General features: G+C 49.4%; 1 protein-coding gene across 9 annotated transcripts in view; it reads right to left on the bottom strand.

Moving 5' to 3' along the window:
• Positions 1-13,491, bottom strand: part of RBFOX2 (RNA binding fox-1 homolog 2) — a 162,833-nt gene that overhangs the window by 93,147 nt on the left and 56,195 nt on the right. The window contains exon 1 of one of the 9 annotated variants that reach the window (XM_088531920.1): positions 12,261-12,368. The exons of the other annotated variants lie outside the window; for them this stretch is intronic. Within the exon in view, the coding sequence (XP_088388046.1) occupies positions 12,261-12,275 (15 nt within the window). The 5' untranslated portion in view covers positions 12,276-12,368. Of the gene's footprint in view, positions 1-12,260; positions 12,369-13,491 lie in introns of those variants that run through there. 9 annotated transcript variants of the gene reach the window in all.

Genomic DNA, 13,491 nt, shown 5'->3' with positions numbered 1-13,491 from the left:
GCAATATCAGAGATATTCTTACCAAGTGTTTTTTTTAATTGAATAAACCACAAATCGGGGCTGGCTTGCGCTGGAGCCGTGCCCTGCAACGCGAGCCCGGCCGCGCTCCCTCCGCTCCGCTCCGCTCCGGAGCTGGGACGCGTGAGCGCAGCGCCACGCGGGGACCCCGCGCACATTCCCGGCTCCCGCGAGCACCGGGCGCGTTAGATAAACCACTTTCACCGGGGGTTTAAGCTAACAGGTTTTACCTCGCCTTCGCCCGGGGCGAAGGGAGCACGTGATCAGCTATTGCAGCGCGTTTCGCGAGCTAACGCGCAGGCACAGATATTATTTGGCATGGATTTTCCTCCCCCGGCTGCCACCCCACACCCCCTTGGCTTATCAAGTGGCTTCCATGTGACAAGCAAAAATAGAAAACGGCACTTGTTTGCACTTGTTTAAAAGTAAAGGGTATCCACCAGGGTATCCACTAGGGTATCCACTAATGTTGCTTCAAATTCAGCCCTAACTCCAGACCGGTGCGGCTCCGCTAACGGTGTGAACAAAACTAGATTCTGGGGGAAAGGTTTTCTCCGTTAGTATTTTATCCTTTTGATATATGAGCAAAGGCATCCACTACCCAAATTGGTTCAACTAGAATAGCACAGCAGCTACCCACACACTATATCCATACAAGCAAGAGATAAAACTGTCAAAATTATTATTTAAACCAGACTCTTAATTGAATGGAAGTGAAATAAATACAAAAGTGAAATAAATACAGTGAGCTCTCTCTCACTGTATGAGAGCACTGTGTCCAGGGCTACATTGCTGGTAGGAGCTGAGAAATTAGAGAACATTATGCAGACAAGACCTTTAACTGCTGAAACAGCAGGTCACAGAATAAATCTCAGGAAAATCATTTAGAAACGGTCCTAGTGTGGCAATACATACAATGTGACACCTTCGTTATAAATCTGCAAAGACAATTTCATGACGGAAGAATTACATCTGTCCATTAATTTCTGTACGCCTGAATTTAAATATTGCTCAACTACTAAGCTTGAGATGAATCTTGTTTTATTCCCCATTCCATTAAAAAAACCCAAACTCTTCAAACTAGCTCAAACGAGATTCAAGAGCAAAATATCCGAAGAGCCGTAGCTCTGAGTTCGGTGCAATCGCTGAGTGCACAGAAAGAGTCCAGAAATAGCACAGGGAGCCGAGGTTTGCCATGAACGACACAGTTTACCCTGAAAGAGGAAAGTCAGACTTGCTAAATGAATGGTGACAGCAGCAAGTCATGCTTTAATGTAGGGAGTGACCCCAGGGACAACGCGGGTTGGGGCAGAGGTGCTAGTTAGCGCGGTGGAAATTATGTCCCTGTTCTGGTGTTTTTATGCGAAAAGTGGAAGGCCACGTCATGGAGCAGGAAAGATACGCTGAGTTATGGCAGGACTTAGGCAAGAAGTTGTCTTCACACCATTTTCTGCCTCAGATCGAGGCAAAAATAGTAAAAGACAGCAAGACCTAAATGTTTTTTTAATCAAAAAAAACTACTTTTTTTTTTTAATCCTGTAAAACATATCTATCTCTGAGAAAACAGGAACAATCAGAAATCAAAATTGTGGAAATCTTCTTTCCCCAAATTCACTGTGAATTCTTCGCCTACCCAAAATACCATGATGTGGGCACAGAAGTTCTCTCCTGAGAGCATAACTTAACAGTTAAAATGGTTTTGCCAAAGAGGACAGAAGAAAGCCTGACATTCCTCTACCCAAAAACCTTCCCAGTAGCCCGGGTTTATTCCCAGGAAGCTCCAAGACAAGACAAGACTAAGCAACTGAAATCCCTGGACATCCCTGCGGTTCCACCAGCTGCAGAAGGACCCGTGGCTATCGGCAGCGCTTGAACTTCAGCCCCTACCGCCTTACGGGCCTCTCAGCTTGAGCTTAAAGATCCCCGTACCTCAAGCTAGAGATTTGTACGCGGGCCGCAGTCAAAGTAGGGCAATACCTAAGCTGCTGCTTAAGCTCACACGGTAACGAAGCAAAGCGCAAGTCCCAGGTTTGCAGGGCCGCATGCTGCAAGATAATCATGAAAATAAATACGGCCGCACTGGGCTAGGCACATCAGGCTGGGGAGCTCCCTTCTGTGCACGGGGCCGGGTCCTCAGCACGGTCCTGGTGGCAAGACTTTTGCCATGGATGAGCAGCGTGGGACGAGCAAGCCCTACAGGAGGCAAGTTTCAGAAGGGCAGATTGTCCAAGGCTTCTCCTAGGCTAAAGGGAAAAAAACTGACACTGCCATCCAGCTGCAATGGAACTGCAAATGGCATCAAGATGAAAATGAAGAAAACCACAGCTACATTAAAAACATATATAGAGATAGATTTTTGCGCAGTCTGTTCCCGACTTACCTTCTTTACAATTAGGGGACAGATTTAATAATAGCCCCTAAAATCCACCTGTCACATTTTGATGCCTGCAGAGATCTAATGGCCTCAGCCACTCCACCTGCCTCAAAAGCCTCCTCGCGTGGACAGCCCCGTTTGTCGGCCTCACCCCAGCAGAGCTCGGAGGAGCGGAGGCGAGCGCAGCGCTCTGCTGATCAGATGTCTTGTGGAGCTGCGCGACACGGTCAGGCTATAGGGACAGCAAGAAGGGAAACATCTGCTCCAGAATTAGACAGAGCAGAATGCCTAAAAAACAGGGAAAATAATTAAGCAAGGTAATGAGCCGTAGTTGGCAAAGGAAGCACAGGTTGAGAAAGACACCTCCTCCGCGAGGGGACAGGCAGCGAGTGAGAAACTCTCCCGTGCCCAGGCAGGAGGAGACGGAGCTGGAAGCTCCGTAGCGGAGCAGCAGCAGAAGGGAGGGAGCGAAGGGACGTGCCGGGAGCGGAGCGCGTTTCTTCTGGAGCGTCGGGGCTGGACCACGCTTTTGAGGACGAACAAAAGGGAACGGCTGCGACGGATCCAACTCGTGCTTTGCTTCTGTTTTGTTTTAGAAGGAAGTTAATAGAAAAACACCAGGAGCTTCACACGCCTACGGCCTTGCCGCTCCCCCCGGACAGCGGCAGGAATTCCCACCCCACGGCGAGTGGAGCGCAGCTCCTCGGGATGCAGCGGCCCTCCTGCTCCTCACCCGCACGCGGGGGGCCGAGGGGGTCCCCGTATCAGGGGCGCGGGGTCCTTGCGCTGGCACCGGCCGCCCGCCCAATTCAGACCCGTAATCCCCCTCGACTTTGATTTAATGCGGCAATTACTGGTAATGTGGTTTGAAGGAGATAAATGCCCAGTACAGGGCTGGCTGGCACTGACGCTCATTCCGCTCATGATGCGAGAACAGTTTTAATTAAAATCCCCTTTATGATAAAGGAGCTGCTTGACTGGATGTTTCTGTGCAGCCCTGATACAGAGCCTCCTCCAAAGCGGATTAGAAATCAAAGTTTCTCCCTTCTCGCTACTGGCAACACACAAAAATATGGAATACAGTTACCGTGTCACCCCTCTGCAATTCCTTAACCCTAGAGCTGCTGGGAAAATGCCCACATTTGCTTACAAACAATTGCCGCCTCCCGTCACGGCTCTAAGTGTTTTCCAAAAGCTAAGTACCAGCAAGGCTTTAATTAGAATAAATGCACCCAGAGAAGTCATCTGCCCCAGTTCCAAACCATTTTCTCTTTATCTGTTTCAAAAGGGCATTAGCTTGGTCATTTATACCGCAGACCTGTCATTACCACCTGCATCCTGGAGAGGAGGGAAGTCGGCACCACGACGCCTTGGCAAGATGGGAGCGAGCCGGGAGCTGGCTGCAAGAGCAGGAGGTTGTGCTGCACGACACAGAGGAGCACAGGCAGGGGAGAGGGAAGGAAGCTGCAAGAGTACAAAAGATAAAGGAATAAAATCCGGCAGAATAGTCAGGAGCCTGGTACGGACACGCTCCAGAAATGATCTGTCAGCTCTTGATCGAGTTACAACAAATATAGGTGCAATTTTGGGTTGGTTTTCTTCTTTACAGTGTAGGAAATACCAGAGCTGAATACATTAAGCACAGCTCGCTTCTATTATTGCAAGTGCCAAGAGCAGATTGTCACAGTGAGAAATTGGCCTTGTGCATTACGCAGAGAAGGCAGCTCTGGGTTTTGCGGCCTGCAGACAGTGCAGTGTGAAGATAAAGGGCCTCAAGTGCGAGCGCACATTACTTCTCTCCTTAAGCCAGCGGAACACACAAAGATAAAAAGGCTGATTTAAGCAGCTGAATTCCTCCATGACCCTCAGAATATATCTGTGGGCCATAGGAGTGCTCCTGGTCCCAGGGATCTCGCCCCTCGGCTGTGGAGATTTTTGCATCATCACCGTAGCATTGTCCATATCCCCTGAAAATTCCTTCTCCACTAAAGCCCTCAGTCCACAGTCAGTGGTATTCTGATGGGGAAAAATAAATACAAAATGCTTCTTTCAATTTCCTATTTTAAAACGGCTCTAATGTTCCAGGAATGCCCCCTCCAGCAGGCAGCACATTATCCAACAGCAGCTGAGAAAGAAAATCCCAGCAGAACCAGAAGGAATTCAGCACAACTCACCATACAGGAGGCTGGGGAAGTAAATGTGAGACGGAGAAAGGCCGTGATGGTCGGATCGGCCTTCAGGAGCAATTGCTCCTCCACTGGGTGGGCAAGGGGCAAAAACGCCCGGCCAGAGAAGGCAACAGGAAGATATAAAGCAGTTATGATGGTCCATGGGGAAAAAAAATGAAACCAAAAAAGGCCTGGTATAATTAACAAGATTAAAGGGGGATTTAGGATCAGGACAGAAAAGCAACAGGCCAGATTGATCCTTACAGGATTAAACCTGGAATCCTACTAAGAGTCCAGTGGTTGAGAGATCAGCGCAATGTAATGGGATTAAATCAACATCAGCTTTTGTTTTTACACATCTGAACCCCCCAGCGCCTGCACTTTTACCACTAGAGATAAACAGGAGAAGGGACGAACGCGCGGCGCTCAGCGGGGCACTTGGGCAGCTCGGCCCGGAGCAGCAGCACGAGGGCCAACGGACACGTTGGTGCATCACGACCTGCCCACACAGTGAGGAAAGCGACGGATTTAGCAAAGCCAGCGCTCTGGCCAACTGCAGGTTTCCTTACGTCAAGCTCGATGGGATCGCCCCATGACCGACGGACGGCAAGGCAGGAGGAGAGGCCCAGCTGCACGCTGGCAACTGCATCTTGGTACCGTCCCTTGCAGAGGGACAAAGGAAGCAGTATCCTCCGCGGAACGTATCGGCAAACACGTTTAAGACAAATCGTCGCATGTCCCCATTGCACAACAATATCCAAGAATTACAAAAGTGAGAAAAGCCTCTTTCAGAAAGTATCATTTGCATTACAGCTGGTGTAACACATGCAGACCAGCTGCACCTCTATTCCACTGCCCTGAAGTTTCCAAAGCTTGCTGGTAATTTGAGTTGGTATTGGGGTGGGGGTTAGAAGGAGGCAAGGAGAGACACAGGACAAAGCACTTTATTTACACATGTATAATTTTTATTACATATATATGAGTGTGTGTGTACACATTTTTTAATTTTTTATTCTTGTAGAAGGGAAAAAAATATATACTTTTATACTAGACTGCATCCATCTCAATCCTGCCCTTCTGAAGATGTAATGGGTATTTATCACACACCTGCTCCCGACAGCTACCCAGCACCCCACACGCGAGGGAAAAGCACCCAAGTATCTCGCGTTTCCTACCCTGAGAAGTCCCAGAGTGGCTTAAAAAAGTTAATTATATATACGATACACACATCAATGTCTGTCTGCTTTTCAGCAGACACTATATTCTAGCAGGATATAGTGAAAGAAAAGCCTCCCTGGCATCAGAATTTTACAGTTCAGATAATGTCCTAATCGTAAATATGGCACAATAGGTTGCCTCATCTATGATGAATTTCCATTCTTCCTTTTCCATTTCAGTCGGCTGGACAAGAAAACTCGTCCTCATTCGCTGCTCCTCCCCACGTAAACACCAGCTAACGACCCACCATAATAAACTGCTTAGGGGGCAGCGGGTGGAATAGCCAAAACCACTGCGGGAATCAGCAGCCCTGTAGGCCAAGCTGCTTCCGCGCGCCCCGGGATAGCCCTGACGGAGCCACGCGCCCCATTCGCACTGTCAAACAGCCCTGGCCCCTCTCCTGAGGGAGCCGAGGGCTCAGAAGGCTTCTCCAGCCAAGAGGTGGATGCAGGGAGGGCAGGAGGACTAAAAAGGAGGGCACCACGACAGAAATGAAAAGTTTAAAAATAAATAGCAAGACCACACTATGCCTGTTTCCCATTTTCCAGCCACGTATACATATTTGAATTGCAACATTTTTCAGCATTTAAGCTTTGTTTCAACACTAGTTGATTTATAAATTATGAAAAAGTACAGAGGAGCGTTCCAGCATCATCCGAAGCCAGCTCCTTAAAGCACAATGAATAATAAACCCCAAGAATACATAAAAATTGTCATCTGGTTAAAGTATTTTTACATTATCGTCGTCTTAATGTCCAAGACTCATTTAGAGCATTCTGTGGGGGATCGTTTTTCTCCTACCTCAGATGAAACATGTTAACTGCCTTTGCCCTGATTCAGCTACAGACCCAAGGACCATCTGGTGAGAAGCCATCAGCAGCATTGTGCAGCGAGTACATTAGTCATGAGAGTAGGACTCGGAAAACAATGAAACCTAAATTTAAGGGACAGACGAGAGAAACTTAATTACTTGTTTAAGCTGCTTCACAGCTTTGAGGAATCTTTAGCACTTGCAGCAGAAGAATAGCGCGCCAGAGGGCACAAAGTACAACTTTGGTTGGTTTCTTCCTTTCCCGAGAGCGCATTTTCCCTTCCAACGCAGACCCATCCGTGCTGGTCCATCAGCACAACCTGCCCTTCCAGTGAGGAGCCGCAGGATGTGCTGTATGGCATTAGGTGCAGAGTCCTGCCCAGACCCGTGGATGCTGACCACAGATCCTTCTCCAAAGTGACAATTCTCTAAAGCAAACATTTTGTCTAACCCCACAACCTGGCTCAAACTCCCCCTGTACCAAGATGTCCTCCTGAAGGAGTACAGGATCTCTTCCAGCTAATCATTCAAGTCATCCAATCGTTCCTCATGCATATGTACTTGATATCCTAGGAGCTACGTAGAGCAAAAAAGTCATCCAAATTTAGCTGCCCTCAAAGACCTTTCCTACACTATCACCTTGGAGGTTAGGTCAGTGGTAAATTCTGACACTGCTGGAATTAAGATTTGCAAATAACGACCAAAGGACGTGCAGGACACAGATGTTCTACCTCAAATCACTATGATCTTCATTCTTGCTCAAGCTTTCAGCTGTAAATTTGGAAGGCTGAGAACAGGCTTATTCTCTTCCTTCCAAGACGAACAGGTTGTTTCGTGGTAAACAGAGTCAAACAGAATTTCATACCTGTCAGTGTCCCAAGACTTGGACAGTCTTCAAGAAACTAAAAATCTCCTGAAGTCACTGCTGTTTGGACAAGGGAGAATAGAGCAGATGGGCAGAAGGACTGCCAGAGAAATTCAACCACATTACATTCCTGTATTTCTTTTGTTTAGATTCATCAAGAAAGTTAATTTCTGAATGCGACAGCAACACAAAGGATACTGATTTCTCCTATTTGTATTTTGGTCAAGCGTAGTCTACTGGAGGGATCACCCCAATCCCTCGACTTCCATCTCTGAAGACAGTAATTTGATTTAAAATGGCTTCTCCCGCTGAACTGCGCTGGGTTCTCCTGCTTCACGAGTGACCTTGGCATCTCCCAGGATTACAGGCTTGCAGGAGTACAGCACTGGAAAAAGACCTCCTGGATCATTAGCCCTAGCTCCCTATTAGCAGAGACAGTCACGTTATATAATCTCTTTCATAAACTCTTCTTGCTCCATTTCCCAAATCTCCAAAGCCTGTTTAAAAACCTAAATGCAAACAGACGCAAGTTGCTGTGTAACACTAGCCCCTCGGGGAGAGCGTCGCCGACATCCCCGAGCCGGCTGCGCGCGGAGCCGCGCGCCGGGGGAAGCGGCGCGGCCGCCTTCCAAAGGGCTGCGCCAAAGCGAATAAACCTTATCGGCAACCGCCCGGCACCGGCTGCGGCGCGGGACGAGCACCGCGCCACCCGGCCGCGCTGGGGCCGCTGCACGCCGCTGGAAAACCGCCTTACGGGCTGCCAGCTCAGGGCACGCTGCACACACGCCATTCCATGACTTTGCAGGGCTTCCTCCCCCAGCGAGAGGATCCCAAACCGGTGTTTGCATTAACAGCACGTGCCTTTTGCCATCTTCACAGAAATACACCCACACCCCGGCAGCCTCTACACGGCACAGTACACGTGTATGTGTTCAGGAAGCCTTCCCGCATTTTCACAGCCTCCCAGCGGGTCGCACATCTGAACTCCGCTCCGCGCTGACCACGCTCCACACGCAGCACCTGCACCGTCTCCATCCCCGCGTAGCTCCAGCTTCTCGTCGACAAGCTCCTTTGCCATTCCTACCAAACAGGTTCCAGCCAAAGACCTACAGGCACAACCAGACTTCCCTACTAACACCTGCCCCAGGCTTGGCACTAGAACAGAGCAGCAAAGCCATTTTCCCTGGGCAGCCTCTTGCTCTGCTGATATCAAACGCCTGCCTTGCAAGCCGTGCTCTAATGACCAAACTTTTCACCAGCAGTAGCTGCATCTCATGAAAAAACAAATGACTGAAAGATATGACATGAGGAAGAGCACGTTGCTAAGACCCAAGTTTGGCAGCAGAATTGAGTTTCTAGTCCCTTGGTGGTAAAGCTGATGAGCTTAGTGCCTAGAGGGAAACAAATATCCTAGCGAATGCAAAGAGCCTTTTAAGTGACAAAAAAAAAAAAATGCAAGCAAAAGACAGGTCAGGAGGAACACCAACAACAAACATTTTGAAGTGAGCTTGGCAAGCCTGCTAGCCCTATTCTTGCCTGTATAGTAGATAATTAGTAAGTGTAGGTAAGATCTTCATTTTCACTGAGTCCTAGAGAAAGAAAATCATTTTCTAGTTGCACTAGGCAGCCAGCCCTCTCACAAACACTCAGCATGGGCTCTGTATATGGCTGCAAGAAATGAGGGAATTATCTATACACACTACAATCCAAGATCACAGCCATGAATCCTGTGCCTTCCCAACAGGAGCCTAGCAACAGCATGGCCCTCCCCTACCTTGGACCCTCCTGGCTTTGATGGTTTCAGCTCCCTTTGAGCAGGGGCAAAGGACGGCTGGTAAATTGCTTGCTAGGGCTGCAGCCCCTTCCTTTTAACCTTTCTTGTAACAACAGACCTCCAGCAAGGCAACATTCATACCCGCAACTCTCAGAACACATCATGCTCTTTAGAAAATACTTGGAATGAAATGACTCTAGATTGTATCTTATGACTCACAGTACATGAAGATTCATCTCCTCGCAAATGAAAAAAAAAAAAAAAAAAAAAAAAAAAAGGATTTCTTACCCAGAAAAGGGCTGAACGTTTTTCCCACATTCGGCCAGTCTGCTCCTGGCTGCTCCCATGCCATCAGTGGGTTAAAGAAGAGAAGAGATGGGGATAGATTTAGAGGGTTCCCCATCCCAACAAAAACCCTCTCTGCAAAACCAGAATTCCTATATGCACCTTCTGTACATAAGGAAAATAATAATAATAATTTTCTTCACAAACAATTAAATGTATATACATTTGAACAGTTTGCAACATTAAAGAGAGGCGATCGTACGGTCTCTGCCTCAGAGGGCCTTTCTAGAACTGCATCCTACACAATAAAGGCGCTAAGATAAATAGTCTCCTGTGATATTTAATGGCAGAGCTCGTCTGCTGCCTTCGCTTCCCTCATGGTGCCCAGCATTAGGTCATCAGGCATTCTGAGTTTCTCACTCTCTAGGTTTCTACCGCCCAGAATCCAGTGCAGTCTGCAAGTATCCCGCAACCAGCTTCACTCCGGGGAATACGGTTCAGCCGGCAGGAATCTCAGTCTGAACGTAGGATTCAACGCCAGTTCATTTCAGAGATGGAACAATATAATTAGGGGCCTGTAATGTTGCAAGAAGTCTGCACTTTCGCGTCCAATGTCCCCTCCATATAAGACTTGCAGAAAGACGTGTTCTCCTTTTTATTTTATTACTTGACCAAAGTGAGGGCATTCAGTATCTCACAATCTCTTTAGGGAAGATCATTCTGAAACGCTCAGGCCAAGGGAGGGGCGAAAGTAGAGTTGCTCTGGGAAACTTAATTCTGGATTTCAGAACTTGCATATTTAAAACCTCAGCTTTAGCATTGCAGTAATGTAGTTTCATGCATTGAATTAAGGAATGACTCAGTGCAAATCTCGATGCATCTGCTGAAGTTCTGACGTTCCAAGGACAAGAGGCACAGAAAAGGAAAAAAAAATACCAATCGGGGAGCTAGAAAAGAACTGAGTCGAAACCGTAAGCATCGAAGCAAAAAAGCCAGTGCAGTCAAGGCACAGCAAACCAGATATGCCACTCAGGGCTCCTCGTTCTTACACCACCAAGGGTTATGTGGTGCATCAGGGTGAAAACAGCTTGAAGCAGCAACACACAATGGACCTGGAGGAAAAGGTTCCTGAAAGGAGTGAGGGAAGGTGGTAACTCCCCAAAATTAGTAGGGTAACCTGCACTGAGAAGAGAAAAAAAAATCATACCTAGATAGCACAAAGTTACTAACGTTTTCATAATTAACCTGGCATGGTGCCAGGCTTATGTCCTTAAAACCCCACGAAGCTATTAGGTGCTTCGTACTTCATCTTCCCCTCTCACAAGAACAGCGCAGGGCCGTACAGCGAAGCTCGGGGCGCACGGAGGAACATCATCCTCATGGAAAACGCCTCCCAAACGAACCCTCCCTCAGGAAGCAGGCTCTGCCGACACCTCTGTCCTCGGGACAGCCCTCGCCCCGCTGCCGCGCGCCGCCGGCATCCTCGGGCGCGCGCGGGATCTCCTCCGTTGTTCGCTGTTGATCCGACACCAGCCGCGGCGACGGCCGGGGTGCTGCTCCTCTCACCCCACCCGCCAAGTTGAGCCGAAAGCCCCAGGCTTGCCCGGCCTTCCTCCATGCAAACGGAATTCCAGGTCCCAAACAGCGCGTGGCGAGATGGGGGGGGAAAGGGGCAGCCAAGGCGGCCGTGGCTGCCAGCGGGGCCTGCTGTACCCAAACAAGCCAGGGCGCAAACCCCAGCGCAGCGTCGCGTTACCCTGCAACAAAGATAGCGTGTGTACGCGCGGAGCGGGGCGGCAGCAGCCTCCCGCCCCGGCTCCAAAGAGGGCTTTGTTGGTAAAATAAACCCGTGTTTGTTGCGGGGAGTTATGTGCAAGCGGGTTCTAAAAACAGCAGCCCTTGGAGCCCCCTCCGCTTCATAATTAGGAGCAGATTTAAAAAAGCAAACAAAAAACTTCGGAATCAATTACTCTTAACCTTGAATGCCTAAGGTGAGAAGCCCAAGGACAAACTACTGATCTCAAGGGTGACCAGAAGCAGACTGTGTTATATATATATCACCGAGGGAGCAGCCCAAGAGCTGGCTATTCCAAAGGAAATTCCAGTCTTTGCACAAAGGCAGAAAATATATATGCTTCTGCTTTGCTTGCTGGATCTATAACATTTTGCACATGTTCTTCCTGACATTATTTTCCATACTCCACCAGAAACTCTAGCAACCATGCCACCACATCTGGAAAAATGACCTTGCATCCAGCATTTGTCAAAGCAGGTCTATCCTCCCCTCTGACCTCCCACCCCTCTAATTACAAGTGCCCATTCCCTGCTCTTCTCTACTACCATCTCCACTACCTGGGATGTCTCTCAGTAACACCAAAATCCCACAAAGCAGAGGAGTATGGGAGCAGTCTCACACATGAAAAAAAGAAAAATATACATATACACACACGCACGCACACACAGATCCCACAGATGGCAGACAGTGAGCATAACTATACAAAGAATTTTGCCCACGAGGCACCTGCCCAAAAGTACTCTCCAAAGGAACTTTTAAGTGCAGAAAAGCCTGCTCGATTCCCAGTTACCAGCACACGTTCTAAATATTATTCTTTCAAGTGGCAAATTGAAGTCCCCCTGTGCATAGAAGCCCGGCAGAGCAGGCCGCTCGCGTTAGTGCAGAGTCCTTCAGCTTTCCACTCCTTATATGTGCAAAGTGTGTAAGCCCTCACACACAGCTCTCTACTCACCCAGAGGTACATCATGTTAGCCTGGGCCGTGCAAACCCAGCAGTGAGATGATCCGGGAGCACGAGAGACACTTCAGTGAAACGAAGAGACCAAGATTAAAAAAAAAAAAAAAAATCCAAATGGCTCCGTTGGAGGCTTCGGAAGCGCCTCGCCGCCGCCTCCTCCCCCCTCCTCGAGCGCTGGCTGCTCTGCGCCCTTCTCTCTCGCGCACTTAATCTCTCTCTGGGAGTTCCCAGCCCCGTGTGTCTGTACTGGCGTGCACGGCACACACTCTGCATTTGCCTCCAGGGAATTTCTCTCTGTCATCCTACTTCTAAAAACACAATCTCGGCCTCACAAGATTCTTGCAAGAGGCAGGGATGGGTGGGGTTAGTAATAAACGCAGCCCGACTCCGAACGCTGAAGCGTGCTCACTTCACGAGAGGGTTCTTTAAACGTGGAGGCGGCAGAGCGCCATCCTCCAAGGTCAACGAGGGTGAGATCCCACTCCCCCCATCGCCGGCTGCTCCTCCGGGAAGCACCCGCCAGCCGGGAGCCGTGCTCAGCGCTGCGCCCCGTTCCCGAGCGTCTTCGTCGGCCGCCGTCGGTCAGCACCCCAAATTCGGTCACAGTTCGACAGCGTGTATTTAATCATTCACCACTGACAGGAAGCGAGGACAGAACTACTGGAATCCTGAAGCTCGGAAGAAATTAGGCAGCGCGGCCAGTCACCCTGGAGCTACCGCGGGGAAAACAAATAACACGGGAGCGAGATCAGAAGGGGAAGCAACTCAAAAGATAAAGGGGTTAATCTGCTTTTCACAGGTGGCTCCGCACACAAGTATTTTGCAGACTCCAATATTGCTAAGGGGGAAGCAGCAGCTGGCTCCGATTCCACGGAGCGTATCAGGTTCCCGCCGCCCGGGGGCACGTTCCCCCCAAGTTTGAGGGAGGCAGCGCCCTCCCAGCCCGCTCTCCAATTTCAGCTTTCTGCGAGTCTCTGCCAGGCAGGACTCGGCCACAGCAAGGGAGCCGGAGATCCTCTTTCCCGAGCAGCCCACGGAGGCAAGATCCAACAAGCCCTTCTCCACCGCCATGAGCCGCGGCCCAGCCCCCGTGCCCGGCGCTAGAGGACAAGTGTCACCTCTCATCTCCATTAACGGGTTCAGCTGCACTCCCAAACCAGGAAAACGGGTTTGGCGCCCCTTCCCTTCCCCACCTCCGAGGGGAGATGCGGCTTTCCTCACCAGGC

Source organism: Tinamus guttatus, unplaced genomic scaffold (genome assembly GCF_059628265.1).
Source record: "Tinamus guttatus ecotype Peru unplaced genomic scaffold, ASM5962826v1 Tinamus_guttatus_pri_ptg000439l, whole genome shotgun sequence".
Classification (NCBI taxonomy): domain Eukaryota; kingdom Metazoa; phylum Chordata; class Aves; order Tinamiformes; family Tinamidae; genus Tinamus; species Tinamus guttatus.
The sequence above is the reverse complement of the archived record's forward strand: the minus strand, read 5'-3'. Positions and strand labels throughout refer to the sequence as shown.